This window comes from Bubalus bubalis, chromosome 13 (genome assembly GCF_019923935.1).
Source record: "Bubalus bubalis isolate 160015118507 breed Murrah chromosome 13, NDDB_SH_1, whole genome shotgun sequence".
NCBI lineage: Eukaryota > Metazoa > Chordata > Mammalia > Artiodactyla > Bovidae > Bubalus > Bubalus bubalis.
Genome location: NC_059169.1, coordinates 53,955,487 through 53,977,999, shown reverse-complemented (window position 1 = coordinate 53,977,999; position 22,513 = coordinate 53,955,487). Strand labels below are relative to the sequence as shown.

General features: G+C 42.0%; 1 protein-coding gene across 5 annotated transcripts in view; it reads left to right on the top strand.

The window, feature by feature from the left end:
• The window catches only part of XPO4 (exportin 4), an 89,952-nt gene that overhangs the window by 44,714 nt on the left and 22,725 nt on the right, over positions 1-22,513 (top strand). For all 5 annotated transcript variants that reach the window (XM_006073228.3, XM_044927283.1, XM_025262814.2 and 2 more), the window contains 4 exons: positions 2,424-2,536; positions 7,063-7,220; positions 7,421-7,595; positions 22,307-22,483. In XM_006073228.3, coding sequence (XP_006073290.1) covers positions 2,424-2,536; positions 7,063-7,220; positions 7,421-7,595; positions 22,307-22,483 — 623 coding nt within the window. The remainder of the gene's footprint in view (positions 1-2,423; positions 2,537-7,062; positions 7,221-7,420; positions 7,596-22,306; positions 22,484-22,513) is intronic.

Sequence of the window (22,513 nt, the reverse complement as noted above, 5' to 3'; positions counted from 1 at the left end):
TTTAGGTGAGCCATTGCATGTAATTAATTCCATTTCATATCTGGAAAAAAAGCCCTCTCTCAAACTTTTACCTATTTCCTCTTAATATGAGTAACTGCTATCTACAAGTATTTATGGAGCATATGCTGTTTGTAATTGAATGAAAGATAGGAAAGAGACTTGAACAAGTGCCTTGGTCTAGATCTTGTTTCCTTTTGTAATACCTATTTTTGACGTTATCACCTCTCACTTACCAAAGGACCTGGATGAAGCCCTTGCTGTTTTATAACTGGCAGGCTGAAATGAGCTTTTCCATGTGTCCAGGGCTAGCAGAGGCCATAAACGCCCTCTTTGCTTCCGCCCCCAGCGCCCCCGCTCTGTGCTGGGCCTTCCAGGGGCCTCCATTACTCCTTACCTGAGAGCCGAGTGCGTTCGCTCTGCCTGGGCGGCTGCATGAATGAAACCCAGGGCAAGTGGCCTGACCATTCTATCGAGGCTCAGTGAGTCTGTCACACAAGTCCCCTGATGTGAAGTAGGATCTTGACACCTTAGTGAGCATATAGCATGTTAAGTTCTGTTAGTTTCCTAATTGAAAGTATGTAGTGATTATACACATATATTTTGTGTATCAGATTTGGATATCCAACAGATAACAGTTTATTACCATTTTAATGTCAGATTGTGACTCCTTAAAAAATAAACCGAAATTGTTGTGATTTTTTTGTGCATCTTTGCTCAACATAGTACTCAGTGTAAGTATTTAATAAATATTTTTCATTATTGAACAATTTAAATACCCCCAAATTGCCTTTAGTTAGTAAAATGGGACATTGCAAGTTAAGGAAATTAACTTGGAAAGAGTAAGTGAAATATTTTTAGTAAAGTACAAAAACTTTATAGGCTTATGCAGGTGCTTTATTTCATGTGTTCGAGCCTCCTTGTTTTATGCCCCAACCTTTTATTGTGGAAAATTCCAAAGATGCACAGAAATAGAACACGCAGCTTCAACAGCTGTAAGCTTTATTTCATGTGTGCTCTTCCAGCCCCAGATTATTGTGAGGCACGTCCTAGACGTCAGATGAGTCCACCACAGACACGTCAGTGTGTTTCTCTAAAGGGCGGTCAAGCCCCGATTGTAGACAGCTCATGGGGAGACCTAGTGCTCAGTCATTGTGTTGCCTTCTGGTGGAGCCGTACCCCAGATGGGAGCCTTGTGAGAGTGCGAGGTCGTGGAGGAGGTGGCGTCTTCCCCACCATGTACAGAGCCCCGCTGCTCCTGACTCCACGAGAGGGCAGACAGAGGAAGGGGAAAGTGAGCTGAATGGAACCTGGTTTGAGTTTCACTTTCATTTAGCAGTCACGTGAAGGCAGACCATTTCTGGGGTGACTTTTCAGAAGCAAGCAATGGCTTCTTTTCTGAAGGAGCTCTCAGTGCCCCTTCTTGCTCTTAAGACAGAGAGTAAGATTAGATATTTATTAAGCAAAAATCTTCTAAAACATTTCGAGAGAATTACCTGTAATGTTCTCTGTTAATGATTTGGGCTTTAATGGAAATATAGCATTTGAATTTATGTCTAATTTTTGCCACCTGTAGTTTTGGATAACCTGTTGAAGTTTCTCACTGGGCAATGAGCACATGGCCTAACTGATATATGTTTGTGGGCACTTGGCTCGTGCAGATGGAGTGCAGTGCTGTCTCTGTCCACACAGCCTTCTCCTTTCTCAAATCCTCAGTGGCTTTGTCCATGTCTCCAAGTGAGTTCTGTTCACAGACACCTGCAGGTATGTCATGGTGACTCTGTGTGGCGAGGACAGGATTCTGTGTGAAGCAGCTAACAGTGAACACCTGAACACTATAAACATTGGTTTTTAGTCTGAGATAGAGTTTGTGCAAACAGATAACTTCTTTGTGTGAAGTTGAATGCTCTGATGTGTGGGACTTGTTCTCCTTCAGCACCACATGTATTTGCTCTTCCTGTTCTCCTTTTTTGTTTCCCAGAAAATGTATTTCTTTGGGGAAAATGCTGTTTTTCCAAGGAGCCTGTATGAGACTTGCATTTTGTATAAGTGATTTTAGCTGCTGTAAGATCCTGGAGGGAAGTGATGGGATAAGAATGCAGGAGTTGATTTTTCTTTTTTTTTTTTTTGCCTGTGTTTTGGCATCTGTTTTGCATTGGTTTCCTTCTGTTGCCACCACTCAGATCGCCTGTCCCTGCAGCATGACATATAATTATAATGGAACTGTTATCTGCATTCCTGTAGCATTCTTTTTTTTCCAGCACTTAATGCCTTTTATTCCTTAGCTTCAGGCAGGAATTGTGTAGCATGTGTGAAGAGGCTTAAACTGTTTCCATTACATTCTTTCTGGATGGCTCCGTTATATTTAGGCTTACATTTTAGACAAAGTCGGAATGTTATTGTGGTTGACCTTGACCCCAGATAACTGGGCAGACATTATATAGCCATGTTTGAGTCCTCACAGAACGTGCTCCTGAAGCCAACGGAGTCCTGGCGGGAGGCCCTCCTGGACAGCAGGGTCATGGAGCTGTTCTTTACCGTAAGTCCTGCCCCCACCCCCGCCCACAGGGAGGCCACAGAAAGGTGCCGCGGGAAGGCCAGTTTCTATATTTTTCTTAAGTGAAGCAGGACAGATTGCTTTTCTCCTCCGAAGCCTTCTCTTCTAATCAGTATACTGCTTAAACAAAGATTATATAGACATGTTTTTGCTGGTTTATAAGAATGTTATATAATTAGGATGGGTTTAATGTCATAGGGCTCAAGGTGTTTGGTCTTGGGACCTCTTTACACTCTTAAAAATTATGGAGAACCCCAAAGAGCTTTTGTTTATGTGGGTTATAGCTAATAGTATTTATATTTTCCATATTAAAAATTCAAACTGAGAACTTTAAAATATAAATTGTTAATTCACCTAAAAATAGCAGTATCAGACCACTACATAGTAACATAAAAAACATTTCAGTGAGCAAATAGCTACATTTTTAAAAACAAATTAAACCTTTAGTGAGAAGAGTGGCATAATTGACATTTTTGCAGATGACACTGATGTCTGGCCTCCTGGCCCAGCCCTCACCTCTGCTCCTTGTCTGGTTGGTTGCAGCTTTGCCATCACATTACTGACACGTAGAACGTTTGTGTGTTGGAGGCGGGGGTTGGGCAGTGGAGGTGGAGAAGGCAAGCACTGCCCTCGCTGCCCTGTGCTGAGAGGAGTGTTGACCTTATGACCTGGCAGAATCAAGGAAGTCCTGGGGACCCTGGGCCACATGAGAAGAGCTCTGTGGAGCAGTGCACTTTGTTGCCAGCCATGGGCTGAGTCAGTGTTCTTGAGTAGCAGTTCACTTCAGCTGTACCTCTGCTTTAAATAGTCCTGCTTATTGTTTGCTATTAGTTAGGAACCTGTTCTCATCTTTGCCCAAGAGGGCCCCCTGTGTAATAGGCAGAAGCTGGGGAAAATATGTGTGTGTGTCTCTGATAGAGTGTGGGAGAGAGTGTGTGAGTGAGTGTGTGTATGTTGGATGTTGGTCTGCAGATACATTGCAAACATCCACATTAGTTATAGCAACTTGGACAAAAGTGCAAACAAAGACCATTTTAAAAAATGATAAGCTATTTTGCTAAATCCCAACCATTAATTATAGTTTACCTTTTCATTTGTTTTAAAAATGCTAGTCACCAGCCTTACAACTGCTTGCCTATTTATACAGCATTTAAAATACTGTAGGCATTTGGTATATATTAAAAAAAAAATAGCGAGAACAAGGTTATTCATCCCTCGGTGTACATAAAAATATTTTTCTGTAGAAATGTTCAAACTGAGTATTACCTTGCATTTTATTCTGTAAATCCGAGAAGTAATGGGTAAAAACAGTATTAGTATCAAAGGTGATTGTAACTACACTTTAACACTCTGTTGCCTGTCTCCTTGGACAGAAATTGTTTTTGATGTGGATTCAAGTTCAGTTCTCTGTATTATTCATTTGACTGAAAACAGTTTTTGAAAAGGTAGAAAACTTTCCGGCAGTGCTGGAAGTGGCTCCTGGTCTGAACAGCTGTCTAGACGCGCAGCAGCTGCCCCTGTCAGCTGGGAGCCACCATGGGCAGTCACTCAGCCTGGAGAGTTAACCCTTTTACTTTGTTATTTTAACAGTTTTGTGTTCTGTGGCCTGTTACTTTCATGTATGCACTTTATGAACAATTTTAATTTTGCCATTTGTTAGAAAAATGTCAGTGACTAATCTTGTTTCATTCTTTTTCTTTTTTAAGTTTACTGTTTAAATTTCAATTCTGTGAATTTATTGCCTCTTTGCAGCCTTTTTCCACAGATTGTTACTTTTCTCTAGGTTTGAATTGCTGCACTTGTATGTACTGTGTCACGGCCTCAAGACCTGGATGTGGCCCTTCTGGGTTCACGAGGCTGGATGGCCTTCTGGCCCTTGCAGGTTGACGACTGATCCCATTTTCTCCTTTCCCTTAGGTGTTGGAAAAGCCCCTCTCCTTAGTTTTTCCTTTCTGATCTTCCATGTGGTCTCTTGTTCACACTGCTTGCTTTGTGGATGCTGGTGGTCCCGTCTCAGCTCTTGGCTTCACAGCCGTGTGCCATCTCCTCATACTTGTCTTCTGCTTATCGCCCATCTCGTCCCACTCCTTGCCTGTGTTCAGTCCCAGAGCCTTCTGGTCCTGTGCTCCACCAGGCACTCGACTGGAGGTCCATAGACATCTTTGATTCCCCGTGTCTCCACAGAGCCCAGCATCTTACTCATGAGCCTTTCTTTACTCTGTATTTCCTGTCTTGCTTCTCCACTCACCTGCCTCTTTAGGAGAAGGCAGTGGCACCCCACTCCAGTACTCTTGCCTGGAAAATCCCATGGAACGGAGGAGCCTGGTGGGCTGCAGTCCATGGGGTTGCTAAAAGTAGGACACGACTGAGCGACTTCATTTTCACTTTTCACTTTCATGCGTTGGAGAAGGAAATGGCAACCCACTCCAGTGTTCTTGCCTGGAGAATCCCAGGGACGAGGGAGCCTGGTGGGCTGCCGTCTCTGGGGTTGTACAGAGTCGGACACGACTGAAGCAACTTAGCAGCAGCAGCTGCAGCAGCAGCCTTTCTTTATCCCTCTGCTTTCCCCTATTCAGGTGTTGGGTTTGGGTTTTAAGTTGTGTAATGTAGTTCAGATATGGTGAACTCCTGTTTACACAGAGCTCCTGTGTGATGGAAGAAGGGCAGGAATCTACATCTTCCGTAAGAATCCGTCGTTGATTTATCATGCGCTTTATGTGGTTCATGTTTCAGGAAAGATAAGCCCGAACAATGAAGTCAGGCTCTGAGGATGGTTTATTTTATTTTATTTATTTTATTTAATGACATGGTCCACGTTGGCTATTTCTTTTGCTTCCTCAGGTCTAGACCAGGGTCCAGTGACCACTTGGCTGATGAAGTAGCCCTCTGGGGCCCCAGACTGTGTTGTCTGTCACATTTAAATGTTGATAAGGTTAAAAAACACAGTAACAGAAATGTAGTTACAGCCTTCAGATAAGGCGCTTAAGAATAGTTGTGTTCAGAAGTTCTTGAAGTAGAGTGTATATGTGCACTTGTGCATTGTACTTTTAATCGACTTTATATAAAACTCAGGATACTTCGAAAAACACTGTGTTGCTATGGACCAGGGAGTGCCTGGCCAGGTGAGCTGCTGGGCTTCGCAGGTCGTGAGTTCTCCATGGCAGCTTCTACTCCACCCTCCGAAGACAATCACACAGCAAAAACTCCCTGACAGCTGTTAAGTCATGAGTTCTGTGTAATTTTCACATGTCCTAAAATACTGTATCATTCTTCAGTTTTGTTTTTCCCAGCCGCATACAAAGGTAAACAACATTCTTACCTCACAGGCCACACAGAAGCAGGCAGAAAGCCAGGTCTGGCCCGTGGGCTGTGGGTTGCCAACCCCTTTTCTAAACCAGAGAAGGTAACATGTCAGTAGATAAATTAATTTTGTGACTTGTAGCGAGTTTCTAATATTTTAACTTTCTTAGAACCTTAAGAAGCTCAGGAATTGAAGACTAGTGGAATCCATCTGAGAACTGGGGGTGTGTAAGTGCTCCATGTCCCAGCCCTGCACCAGTGCATACTTGGGAAACATTCCACCTTCACACAACTTATACGTGATTTGTAGAATCAGAGTGAAATAATCTGAAACCCATGGAGAATAAATGTATACATTGTGACATTCAGAAAGCAGAGAGGTTTGTGTAGGGGAAAGGGGGCTGGAAAACTCAAATGCTTGTGGAAAGTAGAAGATGGCCATAGTAAGTGTGGTAGATTAAGACAAGTTTCCTGTGAGTTCTCTGAACCATTTTCCTGGGTTGGTTGTTCTGGTTATTAAGTCTGAGAACATTAATGACCTTCATTGGAATGCTGTATGCCAGGTGTTTCAGATCAGTATTGCAGAACTGAAATGAAATCTAGATGAGGTTCAAAGTGAACTTAAATATAATCTAAGTAAAATTTTTAAAAAATTTATTAATTGCAATGATGTAGCATAAAATGAGATTCGGACAACTTGTAGGCAGTCTCAGTTAATGGAAGACTGTTTATGTGTTGTTTGAACGAGCGTGCTCCTAGGGATGGAGGGGTGCGCTGATTTTCTGAGTGTGACTGTCTACATCTACCGGAGTGCCATCTGTACGCTCCTGCCTGAACTTCGCTAACTTTAGCAGGAGCCTGGGTGAGGCATAGTTAGCATAATACAGACGACTGTCGTCCTTGCTGTTTTTAGAAGGAGCAGTGTGCCTGACTGGCCAGCATCTGTTTCTCTCTTTGTCACAATAGGCTGGAGACAGTTCAGTTTTCACAATGTAGGTACCCTCCACTGAAGATTAACTGATACGTTTAAAATCATGGCCTGTAACAAGCAGTGCACTGAGGCACAATTTTCAAATTTAACTTCGGAATCAGTTTTCTAGAAATAATCAGCTGCAGTGAATTTTTCTCTCCCTTCATTTGGCATGATAGAAATGTGACCTGTATAAAAGAGGAATTTATTTTTATGGATTAGCTCATCTTTCCAACAGGTACATCGAAAGATCAGAGAGGATTCTGACATGGCCCAGGACTCGCTGCAGTGCCTTGCGCAGTTGGCGTCCCTGCACGGGCCTGTCTTCCCTGATGAGGGCGCTCAGGTGGACTACCTCGCCCACTTCATCGAGGGCCTGTTGGGCACCATCAATGGGTAGGTGTCCCGGCTGGGAGCGGCCCTAGCTCTCCTGCATGGTTCGTGGTGGAGGGGAAGAGAAACCAGTGAGTCCCCTTAACCTTCTGAAGTAGAGTTATATGTGAAGTGAGCACACAGAGATGTGCCTTTGGAATGAGTGGGTGGAAACCAGTTCCCCCTGCTCCACTTAACGCCAGTGCCAACACCTTGGGTTGTAGGATCGAGATAGAAGACTCTGAGGCTGTGGGCATCTCCAGCATCATCAGCAACCTGATCACCGTGTTCCCTCGCAACGTGCTGACTGCCATCCCCCGAGAGCTGTTCTCGTCCTTCGTCAACTGCCTCACGCACCTCACCTGCTCTTTCGGGCGCAGCGCTGCACTGGAGGAAGTGGTAAGTGGCTCCTCTTATCACACGGCGTCCATCTCTCCGTCCATCTCACAGTGGGGGCTGCTCTGCTTCTGAGCACTGCTCACAGTGAGTCATCGTTTTAAAGGCATGTGTTCTTGTTTATATGTGCAAATTATTTGGCGATCTGTGCTTGGAAACATGGCTTTTAAAACATTAGTAATTAAAATCACTTTCAGTTCAGTTGTTCAGTCGTGTCCAACTCTTTGCAACCCCATGGACTGCAGCATGCCAGGCTTCCCTTATTGGTCTAAGTAATTATTTTTAATTACTTTTGTTTATTTTTTATAATTTTATTTATTTTTGGCTACATGGGCCTTTCTCTACTTGTGGCAGGTGGGGGCCACTCTCTGGTTGTGGTGCTTGGGCTTCTCATTGCGAGGGCTTCGCTTGTTTGGATCCTGGGCCCTAGACCACGGGCTCAGGAGTTGCAGCGCACAGACTTAGTTGCTCTTCGGCATGTGGGATTTCCCTGATGAGAGATCAAACTCGCATCTCTTGCATTGGCAGGCAGATTCTTTACCACTGAGCCACGTTAGCCCTGGTCTAAAGATTTTAAGTTGAGATAATTTAGTACATGAATATAGGAAATGGAGTGAAATGTTTATATTAAATATTATGCTGAAAGCCCATTTTAATATTAAGCTATTTGATTAAGTTCAAAGGGTGCTGTGAGCTTTATGGTATGGTTGTGACTATATATAATTTTAAGTGTTTCTTGAGAATTTAAAAATCTTGGGCTTACCTGAAAATTGCATAAATATAATTTGGTTCAAATAATTGTAACACTGTTTATTTTGATTAGACTATGCTTTTGAAAATATTTTTGGTGCTATTGTTTAATAATATACCTTAGTAAATTTTAATTTACATTAAAATGAAGACTAGTTCCAGTACTCAGAGATGTTTCTTGGTACAGATTTTAAATGCTTATCTTCCAAGTTTTATATTTAATCTAGAAAACATGTGCTAAACTTTTTGACAACAAAGCTTCGTGTGTAATGGTTACTGTGAATAACTCCATTAATCTTGGGAAGTAATTGATTTTTTTCCCTGCAAAGTAGTTATTGTTGAAACTAATTTTTTTTTTTTATGACATGTAAATCCTTTTCAAAGATTGTAAGGGTAAGAAGAATATTTGTGAACATTTGACAGAATTTCAAGTTAAGTCCTAACGGCTGTTTTGTTGGGAGATCTGGCAACATGCGTGGAAGTGTATAGTGTCCCTTTTTGGAGGTGTCAGAGCGTGAAGAACCCAGGTGTGGCTGTGTCCGTACCGTGGGCGCCCGTGGTTTGATGGGGAAGGAGCCAGGCCAGGAAGACATTTGTGTGTTGGAAAGTGGGTCATGGAGGAACAGACATTTACAGGCCTCACGTGTGAGATCTGAATTTCTGGGCGAGGAAAATGATGTTCTAAGTATGGAAGTACAGGGAGAGTTAAAGGAAGCTTTACTCAAATCTTTTTCAAGTGATCACAGATTGTGAGTCACTAGGGCTTCACATCCTGAGTCCTCCCTTCCCCTACCCCTTCCCCTTCCCCCTTGTCTTGTTTTCTTTTCTAAACCCTGGGGGTTAAACAGCAGAATAAGCACGTTTAGAAACACAGCTGCTTTTTAGTATCTGTCTGTGGGTTGAGGAATCTTCTAACCATTTTATAGAGGAATTGCTGAAAGATGCATAACATTTTTGGTTTGCAGATTTTGAATTTGAGCATTTATTTATTTTGCCTAGGGAACTAACAACTTGGAAAACACTGTTTCTGCCAAGGTTTGACATAGAAGTATTGGAACTCAGAGGGCCTGGCTGCACTTGGAGAGAGTGGGTGTTTCTTGTTCTTCCTTTCTTTTAACAAATTGATTTCTTTTAACCTGTTTATGATGTTTAAAAAATGGTGTTAGAAACAGTTGGTTATCCATCTAAAAAAGCAGAGGGAAAAGATTTGTCTAATGCTTTCCATGACTCATAGCAGCCAAACTGGCAAGGGTTGTACTGCTTACAAGACTACCGTTGGAAACAACTAGATCTAATGGCCAGGGTTTCATAAGGGAACACTCGAGTAAGGAGGCCCGGCCACCTCAGGGCAGGTGGGCGAGTCCCAGCGACGCTGGCCCTTAGGAGGGCTGCTGGGTCAGTCCAGTTCTGTGAATGTTTATCCGTCGCCTGCATTTCACCAGGCACTGTGTTTGATAAATACATTCTTTAGCATTAAGAATTTGGAAAGTCATATATGTTTCCAAAAGGAAAAAGTTAATCTAAGAGTGTAATGTTAAAAATTCTCTGAAAAGTTGTAGTTGAGACTATTTATTCAGAGGCCGGGAATACTGTCATATGCATGGGTGCTCTGAGTCAAATTAATTCTGTGCTGTAAGGACTGGCTAGAAAAACAAGAGAATGAATTAATTTCTGTTGCATTTAATCAGAGACTTCTCTAAATTCTTTTTTTTATTTATTTATTTGGCTGCACCTGGACTAGTTGCCGCCCACAGGATCTTCATTTGCAGCATGAGAAGTTTTAGTTGCAGCTTGAGGGATCTGGTTCCCCAACCAGGGACTGAACCCGGGTCCCCTGCATTGGGAGCATGGAGTCTTAGCCACTGGACCACCAGGGAAGTCCCTAAATTCTCTTTAAAATGGAGAGATCATGACTTTTTATTTGTAACATTTCTGTGTTTTTTCCTCTATGTTGCGATTTTTGCTTCATATGATGCTGCACTTGGAAAGGGGCTTTCTAGGTGGTGCTGGTAGTGAAGAACCTAAAGAACCCGGCTACCAATGCCTGAGACGTGAGAGGCACTGGGGTCGGGAAGATCCCCTGGAGGCAGAAATGGCAACCCACTCCAGTATTCTTACCTGGAGAATCCCATGGACAGAGGAGCCTGGCGGACTGCAGTCCGTAGAGTCACAAAGAATACAGTTACAGAGACACAACTGAAGTGACTTAGCATGCATGCATACCAGAAAGAGTATAGCAGATGAACAACAGCACAAACTGTTTCAGTTCTTTCCATCTTTAATCTTTTGTATGTCCTTGCTTGCTATTTTGCACTGTATATTATCTATACATGTATTACACATGTCTTATCTGTCATTGGACTTGTGGGTTATGGCAGTGCCTATAAAATTTAAACTTATTGTGAAGTATTTTGTTCATGTCAAGTAAAAACTTTATGTGTGTGTGTGTGTGTGTGTGTGTGTGTGTGTATAAACATTGTGAAGAATAATAAGATGAACAGCTGTGTGCCAGCCATGCAGATATTACAGTATATCGCTGGGGCCTTTCCCCCTTCCACCTACCTGGAGTTCCCCCTGTTGTCATAAGCACGGTTTATATTGCACAAGTTACTTCTGCCAAATGATTTTGTGTCGTGTTTGCTAACAAGCGCTGCCAGGGTGCCGGGCTGCGCTGTTGGCTCCTTTCCACCCTCTGTGACCTCGATGGTTCTGCATGCTCGCCTTCCCAAGTCCTCCTGAGAGCAGAAGAGCAGCCCCTAGCTGTTTATAGGAAACAGGAGTTGAGCAGGCTTTTCATTAGTGGTGCAGCTCCATGTGAGAGCTGGTGGCTCACAGCCACTTACTGTAGTTTTTGTGTCTGTGGATCATAATGCTTTTAACTGAGTCAGGTAACTCATGTTTATATATAAAGACAATACTCCCGGGCAAAGAGAGAGCGTCCCAGTTCTGTGAAAATGATTTGGAGTTGTCACGTTGGTTTTTTGCTGTTTGTAGAAAAAGGTCTGCAGGAGTTGTCTGCAGCATAGCAGTCAAATGTTACCACATTGGCACTGTGTTTTATCTGGTATACTTTTACAGTATCTGACATAAGGCACGCATGCATACTTTATTTTTATAGTGGGGTTTTAGATTCATAGGAAAATGGAGTGAAAACACAGAATTCGCACTGCTCCCCCCAACTCCCAACACATAGCCTCCCCCATCATCAACATCCTACCAGAGGGTGCATGTGGGACAGTTGATGAACCTACTCTGACTGTCACCAGCACCCTGAGCCCACGTCTTTGTCAGGGTTCACTCTGTTGTATGGGTCATGGGTGTGGATGTGTGTGATGAGTGCATCCGCCATTATGATTTCACACAGAGGAGTCTTACTGCCGCCAGCCCACCCCTCCCTGACAACCAGGGATCTTTTTCCTTGTCTCCAAAGTGTGGCCTTTAAGTGTCATATAGTTGGAATTGTACAGTAATGCTAGATTTTAATCTGAAATTCACATGCATGTTAAAAGGAGACCAGATTCACATACTGAAACTTTTTTTCCCCAAACTTCATTTGGCAGTGTTTTCATAAACAAAATTAACCACTATTTCTATGTGTCCAAATGGTGGTTCTTGTTGTTCAGTTGCTAAGTTGTGTCTCAGAGATTTTTTGACCCCCAAGGATGGCAGCGTGCCAGGCTTCCCTGTCCTTCACTATCTCCCAGAGTTTGCTTAAAAACTCATGTCCATTGAGGCAGTGATGCCATCTAGCCATCCCATCCTCTGTCGTCCCCTTCTCCTCCTACCCTCAGTCTTTCCCAGCATCAGGGTCTTTTCCAGTGAGTCAGTTCCTAGTGTCAGGTGGCCAAAGTATTGGAGCTTCAGCATCAGTCCTTCCAATGAATATTCAGGACTGATTTTCTTTAGGATGGACTGGTTGGATCTCCTTGCATTCCAGGGGACTCTCAAGAATCTTTTCCAACACCCAAATTCGAAAGCATCGATTCTTTGGTGCTCAGCCTTCTTTATGGTCCAACTCTCACATCTGTACATGAGTACTGGAAAAAACCGTAGCTTTGACTAGACGGACCTTTGTTGGCAAAGTGATATCTCTGCTTTTTAATATGCTGTCTGTGTTGGTCATAGCTTTTCTTCCAAGGAGCAAGCGTCTTTTAATTTCATGGCTGCAGTCATTGTCCACAGTGATTTTGGAGCCCAAGAAAATAAAGTCTGTCACTGTTTCCATTGTTTCCCCTTCTATTTGCCATGAAGTGATGGGACCAGATGCCATGATCTTAGTTTTTTGAATGTTGAGTTTTAAGCCAGCATTTTCACTCTCCTCTTTCACACTTATCAAAAGGCTCTTTAGTTTCTCTTCATTTTCTGCGAGTAGGGGGGTATCATCTGCATATCTGAGGTTGTTGGTATTTCTCCTGACAGTCTTGATTCCAGCTTGTGATTCATTCAGCTGGACATTTTGCACAATGTACCCTGCATATATAAGTTAAATAAGCAGGGTGACAGTATACAACCTTGACGTACTCCTTTCCCAATTTGGAACCAGTCTGTTGTTCCATGTCCAGCTCTAACTTGCTTCTTGAACTATATACAGATTTCTCAGGAGGCAGGTAAGGTGGTCGGGTATTCCATCTCTTTAAGAATTTTTCATAGTTTGTTGTGATCTACACAGTCAAAGGCTTTAGTGAAGTCAATGAAGCAAAAGTACATGTTTTTTGGAATTTGTTTTCTTTTTCTATGATCCAATGGATGTTGGCAATATTGCCGCTGGTTCCTTTGTCTTTTATAAATCTAACTTGTACGTGTGGAAGTTCTTGGTTCATGTACTGCTTGCTTGGAGAATTTTGAGCACAATCTTGCTATCATGTGAAATGAGTGCAGTTGTATGGAATTTGAACATTCTTTGGCTTGCCTTTCTTTGGGATTGGAATGAAAACTGACCTTTTCCAGTCGTGTGGCCACTGGTGAGTTTTGCAAATTTTCTGGCATACTGAGTGTAGCACTCTGAACAGCATCAACTTTTAGGATTTGAAATAGTTCAACTGGAATTCCATCACCTCCACTAGCTTTGTTCGTAGTGATGCTTCCTAAGGCCCACTTGACTTAATACTCCAGGATTCTGTCTCTAGGTGAGTGATCACACCATTGAGGTTATCTGGGTCATTAAGATCTTTTTTGTGTAGTTCTTCTGTGTATTCTTGCCATGTCTTCTTAATATCTTTTGCTTCTATTAGGTCCATACCATTTCTGTCCTTTATTGAGCCCATCTTTGCATGAAATGTTCCCTTGGTATCTCCAATTTTCTTGAGAAGATCTCTAGTCTTTCCCGTTCTATTGTTTTCCTCTATTTCTTTGCTTGTTCACTTAAGAAGGCTTTATCTCTCCTTTCTATTCTCTGAAACTCTGCATTCAGTTGGGTTTATCCTCTTTGCCTTTCACTTCTCTTCTTTCAGAAATTCATAAGGCCTCCTCAGACAACTATTTTGCCTTTTTGCATTTCTTTTTCTTGGGGATGGTCTTGATCACTGCCTCCTATACAATGTCACAAACCTCTGTCCATAGTTTTTCAGGCACTCTATCAGATCTAGTCCCTTGAATCTATTTGTCACTTCTACTGTACAATCATACAGGATAGTGTTTAGGGCATAAGCTTGAATTACTGTGATATTGAATGGTTTGCCTTGGAAACAAGCCGAGATCATTCTGTCATTTTTTGAGATTGCACACAAGTACTGCATTTCAGACTCTTCTGTTTGACTGTGAGGACTACTCCATTTCTTCTAAGGGATTTTTGCCCACAGTAGTAGATACAGTGGTCATCTGAATTAAATTCACTCATTCCCATCCATTTTAGTTCACTGATTCTAAGATGTTGATGTTTACTCTTGCCATCTCCTGCTTGATCACTTCCAGTTTACCTTGATTCCTGAACCTAACATTCCAGATTCCTATGTGATACTGTTCTTTACAGCACTGGACTTTACTTTCTCTACCAGACATCTGCAGCTGAGTGCCATTTCCACTTTGGCACAGCAAATTCATTCTTTCTGGAGCTATTAGTAATTGTCCTCCCCCCTTCCCCTGTAGCACATTGGACACCTTCTGACCAGGGGGAGATCACCTCTGGTGTCATATCTTTTTGCCTTTTTATACTGTTCATAGGGTTCTTGCAGCAAGAATACTGGAGTGGTTTGCCATTCCCTCCTCAGTGGACCACGTCTTGTCAGAACTCTCCACGGTGACCCGTCCATCTTGGGTGGCTCTGCATGGCATGGCTCATGGCTTCATTGGGTTATGCAAGCCCCTTTGCTATGACAAGGCTGTGACCCATGAATGGGTTCAAATAGTTACCAGATACAAAAGCAGACTGTTTTCCTGAGGCTGGAGAGCTGCAAGTTCACCCCTCTGTACACTCGCAAGTTAAATATGGGTGTTGACGTGTCAGTGCTGGTATCATCTTTTAATTATGTTCTCCACCCTCTGTTCCCAGACGAAGTGAGTGGGGTCAAGTACCCCCCTAAGCTCCAGGGCCTCTCTAGAGCTCTGCTGGCAGTGGGCCCAAGGGCCCCCGGGCGCAAGCAGTGTCCAGCTTGGTCCCTTCGTCAGCTCTGGGCACGTGCTCTGGCTTGGCTGCTGGGTGCTGGCCAGAGGGCCAGTGGAGCAGGGCCAAAGCATTAGGAGAAAGTGCTGGGCCGGGTTTCATTTCTCTGATTAGACTGAAAGATTTAGCTGCCAATTGTCATCAGCCAAATTTCTCACACTTTGCCTGATGAGTCACTTGTGCTGGTTTCCAAGTGGAACAGAAGGCTCTGGGAAGTTTGCAGTGCTTATTTTAGATCTGCTTCAGGGAGGGGGCTGAGTGTCCGATGTGATCCTGGTTTGCCTCACATCAGGGCTTTGTGCGAGGGACTGTGGAACGCTCTTCCGAAAGTAAACAGCTTCTAACTAAGGCTTTTACAGTTTTTTTTGTACTTCTCTGTGTCAGAATTTCAGATTAAACATGGTAAGCGTGCATCACATATGTGCTGAGGAACAATGCGGAACATTGCTTCTTCCTCCTGAGACATGGGCTCAGAGGATGCTCTTCCTCTTAAGATATGTTACCAATCCGTTTATTTTGGCAAGATAAACTGTGTTAAGACTTAACAAATGATGTCTGCAAAGCACATGCTTTGTGAAGTGTATTGACAGGCCGCACATGTTTCTCTGGGCGGAGACTGTCTTGTTGATCCCCCTGCTCCATCCTTAGTTGGCTCTGGGTTAGAGATTTGTGTTGAAGGCCCATGGCCAGCTGCTCTGCTGCTGCTCAAAGCAGATCCAGCACTTACCTGGCCACTTTATGTGTCTTTTTTGAGTCCTGAGAACCAGCATCCACGACTGTGTTATAGCATATACAATACAGATGAAAAATAAACAATAACAAAATGCCCACGTGTGAGCCCTCAGCCCAGCTGAGAATATTACTGGCTGAGTAATATTCCATTGTACATCTGTGCCACATCTTGATCCATTTATCTGTCGATGGACATTTAGGTTGCTTCCATGTCTTGGCTATTGTGAATACTGTTGCTGTGAACACATTTGTCTTTTTCAGATGTCTTTTATCATCTTTTTATAGTTGTCAACATATCAGTCTTTCACCTCCTTGGTCAGGTTTATTCATAAGTATTTTATTTTTTTGTATGTGATTTTAAAAGGGATTATTATTTTTTTTTTTTTTACTTTCTCCTTCTGACTTCATTAATGCAGTGTTTCCCTCTCGTGTCCTGCCGCAGAGCCCGCTCATTAGTTTCTGAGGCTGCTCTGCACTGATGAGGGGCTCCCGAGGTGAACCCGGGCTCAGGGCCGCACACAAACCCCACACCCCTGACTGGCTCCGACCACACTCCAGCCTCTTTGGCCTGTGCTCACCCCAGGTCTGTCTGCACGAAGATGAGACAGCAGGTGGTGGCCAGGACCCTGTGTTCACATCTCTCTATTCTGCCAGCCGCAGTCCGTGCTGCTCCCCCAGCTGATGAAGGGGGGACCCCAGAGGGGGAGCACCTTATATAGATGTAGTTTAAATGAATTTATAGGGGGAGATGAGCTTCGAGTCCTTCTCTTCCACCATCTTAATCTCCCAGCCTTAATCAGATTCTTAAGATGTTTGATCTGGTTTTTTTTTGTTTGTTTGTTTGTTTTGCTGTTGGATTGCAAGAGTTTCTTATATATTTTGGATATTAACCTCCTATCAAATATATGGTTTGCAAATATTTTTCCCCATTTGTTAGATTGTCTTTTTGTTTTGTTGCTGTTTTCCTCGGCTGCCAGCAACATGCATCAAATAGCCCTTCCTTTCCTAATGATTTGTCAGACTGTTACTGTCATATATCTAGTGTTCACATGCTAGTTGATCTTTCTTGAGCTCTAACCACTTCCATTGGTCAGTTAGTCTGTTTTTGCACCTGTGTTTTGTTTTAAGGTGATGTCAGTTCCCACTGCACCCTGGATTTTCAGGAGGAATCTTGACTATGTTAGCTTTTTTATTTTCTGTAAAAATTGTGTCAGTTTTTCAAGTTGGATTGTGCTTGGAATTATAGTGATTCTTTAGTGAAAAGTGGACATCTCTACTGTATTAATTCTGCCCATAAATGTGGTATTTCTCTATATTAAGGTATAATTTATTACCTTTCAATAAGGAATAAGTTTTCCTTTAGTGCCTTTCATTCTTGTTGCTGTAATAAATAGTATCTTCTTTAAGTCTCATTTTTGAGATTGCTGCTGGCATGGAGAATTGAAGTTGGCATTTGTATGTTGATCTGATTTTTACTGACCTTTCAGAATTCTTATTGATTCTAGTGATTTTCCTCTGCGGACAGTCGTGTCATCTGAATAATGGCAGTCTTCCTTTCTTCAGTCTTCACCATTTGTATTTCTGACGCTTAGTGTATGGTTCATTTATTATGGTGCAGTGTTGAATCAAATGGTAATAGAAGACATCTTTTCTGGTTCATCATTAGGAGTAATGTTTGCTAACTGTTTGTGAGCTCTCCTTTATCAGAATGAGTAATAGGTTTTTTGTTTGTTTGTAAATTTTTAAATTGGGTCTTCACTGTGACGTGTGAGCTTTCTCTACCGCATGGGGGCCTCTCGTTGCAGAGTGCAGCCTCAGTAGTTGCTGCGTGCTGGCATAGTTGCCCTGCGGCAGGGGAGATCTTAGTCCCTTGACCAGGGATGGAACCTGTATCCTCGGCGTTGGAAGATGGATTCTTAACCACTGAACTACCAGGGAAGTCCCACTAATAGATTTTAAAAACATGGTTGAGTATTGAATATCATTAATTGTGTTTCTACTTGATCTGTTAGTGTGATCAGTTGGTTTTATAGGTTTTTCTTTTGTTAAAATTGCCCTTGCATTTCTGAGTTGAACCCAGCTCAACCATGCGTCATGGCCTTTTGTGAATGGCTGGGTTTGTTTGGTGTCAAAGTAACATCACTTGCTGAGTTATGTCTTTCTCATTCTTGTTTCCTCTTTTCTGGATCAGTCTCTGTAAGATTGGTTGTTTTGTTTTTGTTTTTTGCTAGTTTAGTAGATCTCACCTGTAAGTTTACTAAGTTGGTATTTTCTTTGGGGGAAGAATTTAAGCTAAAAAAATCTGAATGGTTAGTTATGGGAGTATTCAGGTTTCCTTTTTTCCTTGATCCAAATATGAAGACACTTTTTTTTTTTCTAATACATTTATTAGAATGAAACATGCCTATTTCTTACAATTTTGTTCCTACTGTTATTTCAGAATACAGTTTTAATGTGAAAATGGTATATGGTCATTGGTAAAAGTAATTCAGATAGTACATGAAATTAAAATTCTCCAACATTCCATCATTTATCACTTTCTTGGCATCTGTTGATTCACATCCAGACCTATATAATACCTTTATATAATCAGCATCTCATGTCATTAATTGGAGTTAGAAATTGTTTTTAATGCAAAACCTTAGAGGAATGATTCAGTGAATTAGTTTGTACTGTTTTCAGTAATGCTGCAGCAAATACGCTCATGCACAAATCACAAGTTAGACAGACATTCTTTAATCAGCTCCATTTTCAGATAACCCCTCAAATGGTGTCTTGTTCTCTGTAAGGTTTCCCTTCACAGCTGCCCTTTCATGAATTAGGCAGCCTTTAACAGTGGATGTGTCCTAGAGAGAAAGAACTTGGTCATTAAAACTATAACAGAGGTTATTGTATTTTTTCATAACTCTCTTTGTTTCATACAAAATTTCTGATGGCTTATAAAGAACATTTAGAGTGAGATAATCTTTTAGAACTTGCAGAAGGCAATTAGATGAAAGAGGAAAGTAGAAAGTCAAGCCTAGAGAAAATGAGCAGTCTGAACAATCAGGCTATAGTGTCTGTACCCACAAGCCTGACTTTTTAGAAGGGGCTGGAGATACGAGGTCCTTAGAAGGCTCTTGCGGGAAAAAGGGGAAGCACACCTGCTCCTCAGAGGCATGCTCCAAATATTCGGTAAAAATAAAGATGGAAAATGATCTCCTGCAAAGCTTCATGTCGTGAATGACATGGATCCTCAATCCCATGGCAACAGATGATGTCTGAATAGGTTTTATTTGACTCTTTAACCCTCACTGTTCCACCAGAGTCTAGCATTTGGATTTCTTTTTGAACAGTTCTGTTTAACCATCAGTTTTCATTATTTTTATTCTTTATTAGAGACCTTAGAACAAAAAGAACATTTGTAATTATCTTAGCATAAGCCCAAAATGCATTGTGGAATTTTAGTGATCTGATTTCCCTTATATTTTGAAGCGTTTTGCTATTTCTTAATCTTAGGAAGTAGTTCACCATTACTCATCAGTTCCCATCTATAATAAAAAAGAAACTAAAAGAATAAGAAAATGGAAGAATGACAGAATCACCTACAAGGTTAGTGGAATAGTGAAATGAATCGTCACAAATAGAATAAATAACTACTCTTTATGACTTCAGTTTCCTGATTGCATTTTATGGTACAATCTTTCAAGAGGTCTTGAGATGCCATCTTTTTTATGTCGTTGTTGTTAGCATTTCATTGGATGCTATTTGAAATTCAGAATTTTTCACTTTCTGCCCAGAGTATCAAAGAGAGAAATTTTCAGAATAAGATGTTTCACAGTGCTAAGCAGAAGATGAATGTAGAGACAGCAGCTCTCTGAGCTCTAATAATATTGGTAAAACTGATGTGTAAGTGAAATCTGAGACAGTTTTAGGCGATCAGTTTTCCCAAGCTCAACAATTTATGAGCCAACAGTCTATTTCCAAGAACAAAAAGAAAATATGGCATTCCCATCCAGTCAGTTATTCCATGGAAAAGCGTCACCCAATATTTTGTGAGTTTAAAGTTTCCTAAAGATTACTGACAGTAGTCCTTCATCTTTTTTGATGTTTGTGCAAAAGAATTTATTTAATAGGGTTTATAATTGCATTGATGGTGAAAGCAGTGTGAAAGGAAATAACTGATGTAATGGAAAAATTGGCTGAATTGATCATTTTTATTGGTATTTAGGAATTAAGCGAATATATATTACTGCCTTTATGGAACCAAGAACATGGCTGTCCTTCAACAAAATTATGAGCTGTCAGGGTTTGAAAAAACACCTTCTGATGGTGCGTGAACAGGAAGAACCAGCATGAGGAGGATGCTGGGACCTCCTGGAGTTAGACTTTACAAGTGCAGTTGGTCCTTGCTGAATGTGGATTCCATATTTGCAGATTCACTTTCTTGCTGAGAACTCTTTTGTGACCCCCAAAATCAGCACTGGTGTGAATTTTCTTGGTCATTCATGGACATGTGTGTGCAAGAGAGTTAGAAAAACCATGATCCACCCAGCATGCTCGTTCTCACTACAAACAGCTGTCCTCACCATCTCCAATGCTGCATTTTTGTGTGAAACGGGGTTCCCCAAATTTTTGTCAAAAAATACTGAAGTACTTACAATTCGATGGTCTTGCTCTTTCAAATGGCTTCCAGGTGTTATGCCCAAGTGCAGTGAGTCTGGGGCATGCCTTAGGGAGAAGATGTGTGTGTTAGGTGAGCTTTGTTGAACAGGCTGCTGGCCATGAATCAACATTGTATGTGAAGTAAGGTGTCTGTGCACAAAAACACACGTGAAACAAAGTGATGTATCCGTTTGTCCACCTTTGCACAGTGTAAATGCAGTGACCAGAGTGTTTGCTGATTCAGTGTTGGGTCAACTTTACAGGACATAAATACCACAGATACTAAGAAGAATTGACTGTTTACAACATGAGTATGTCCTAGTTAGTTGCACTCAAATAATGTTGCTTGTTTTCAGTAAAAACACCTTCACAACCAGACAAATAGGAATAAAATTTGGGTTTACTATTTTTAAAAAGTATTTGTTAATTTACTTTATTGATTTATTTTTGGCTGCCCTGGGTCTTCATTGCTGCTCGTGAACTTTCTCTCGTTGAGATGCTTGGGCCTCTCGTTGCAGAGCAGGGGCTCCAGTTGCGCAGGCTTCCGGGCTTAGTTGTTCTGAGGCATGTGGGATCTTGCCAGACCAGGGAATGAACTCTGTCCCCTGCATTGGCAGGCGGATTCTTAACAACTAGACCACCAGGGAAGCTCTGGGCTTGCTATTTTAAAATTCTTTATAAAGTTATCCAATGAAGATTTTTTTTTTTCACTTTATTCTTTTGTGAAGTTTTCACAGATTACTTTTAAATATTTTTTCAAAAAATTAAAGCTTCCTTTGATCCATAAAATGACCATTTTTCTCTGTATTCCCTAGGTTAATAAAAGCTAAAAACATAAAACACTATTGCTGGACGCAGTTCCTCAGGTGCTTACCTACTCCTGTCTGGAGGTGGTATTTGACGTCTGGCTTAATTTGGAATTCTTGAAAGAAATCTTCCATTACTTCCTTCTTTGAGTCATTGGCAGACTGCTGGGATAACAGTCTGAGGTTGTTGTCCTCTGATGGAGGTTCCAGAGCTCTTATAGCTTGAGGCTAGAAGACAAGCTGTAGACCAAACCTGAGAGACACCATTAACACAGCAAATACCAACCCTGGGATGTGCATTTATCTCTTGTGACCTTTAGTGTGTCTTCTGCGATTATTTGTTCTCTTCTCCCTTTTTTTCATCGGACTCAATGTAAAAGTCTCTGAATGCTCTGTTATTTATGTTTTTGAACATAGTGCTTGACACATAAGTATTCTGGATTTGACTCATCGGTGATCTGGTGAATTTGTGGATGAATAAATCAATGCAAAGACTGAATTGTATACAGTCCTACTAATTAATGGCAAAATTCAGGCGTGGTTTCTTACTGGCACGTGAGAAGAGTGAAGTGTCAGACGCTGCGCTCGCAGAGCTGCCCAGAGTCGCTCAGTGTGGACCCTTCCTCACCGAGAAACCCTCTGCTCTGAAGTGATCTTAGAACCCAGCCTGTCCACGCTGGGGACTTGCTATCCAAGTCTGACACCCACCCCCCACCCCCAGGTCTATCTGCTGGCCTTCCCATGCGTTCTCACTCGTGCTTCAGTCTCCTCAGGGCCCTCCTCCGGCTTCTCTGAGGCCCATCCTTGCCTTTCCAGTTTCTAATACAATGTCATGGAGTATGTACAAGCCCGAACAGTTCTCTTCTTGACAGAGAAAAATGTCAGTTATCTTTGCTTGAAAAATACGTGAGCTACAAAGTGCTGAAAAGTTAGTCTTTTACAGAAATGAACATTAATTCCTATTTGCCTAAGAATTTAGATTGTTAGAAAGCTTTTAGAAAATCTAGTAAAAAGCCTATACATATTTCCTGCAGTGTTCAAATTGATCAGTTAATTTGAAGATGGGATCAATTAGCTCGATGATTGATTGCTGATTGGGAACTTTGTTGAAGGCCAACACATGGACCTGTCTGCGGTGACTCCATCTCACTGGTGTCTGTCTTGTGAATGCCCCTTCCACCTAGCTGGACAAAGACGACATGGTATACATGGAGGCGTACGACAGGCTGCTGGAATCCTGGCTGACGCTAGTACAAGATGACAAGCACTTCCATAAAGGCTTTTTCACCCAGCACGCAGTCCAGGTGTTCAATTCCTACATTCAGTGCCATCTCGCTGCGCCTGATGGCACAAGGAATCTGGTGAGTTTTAAGCCAGGTTGTAGTTGAAAA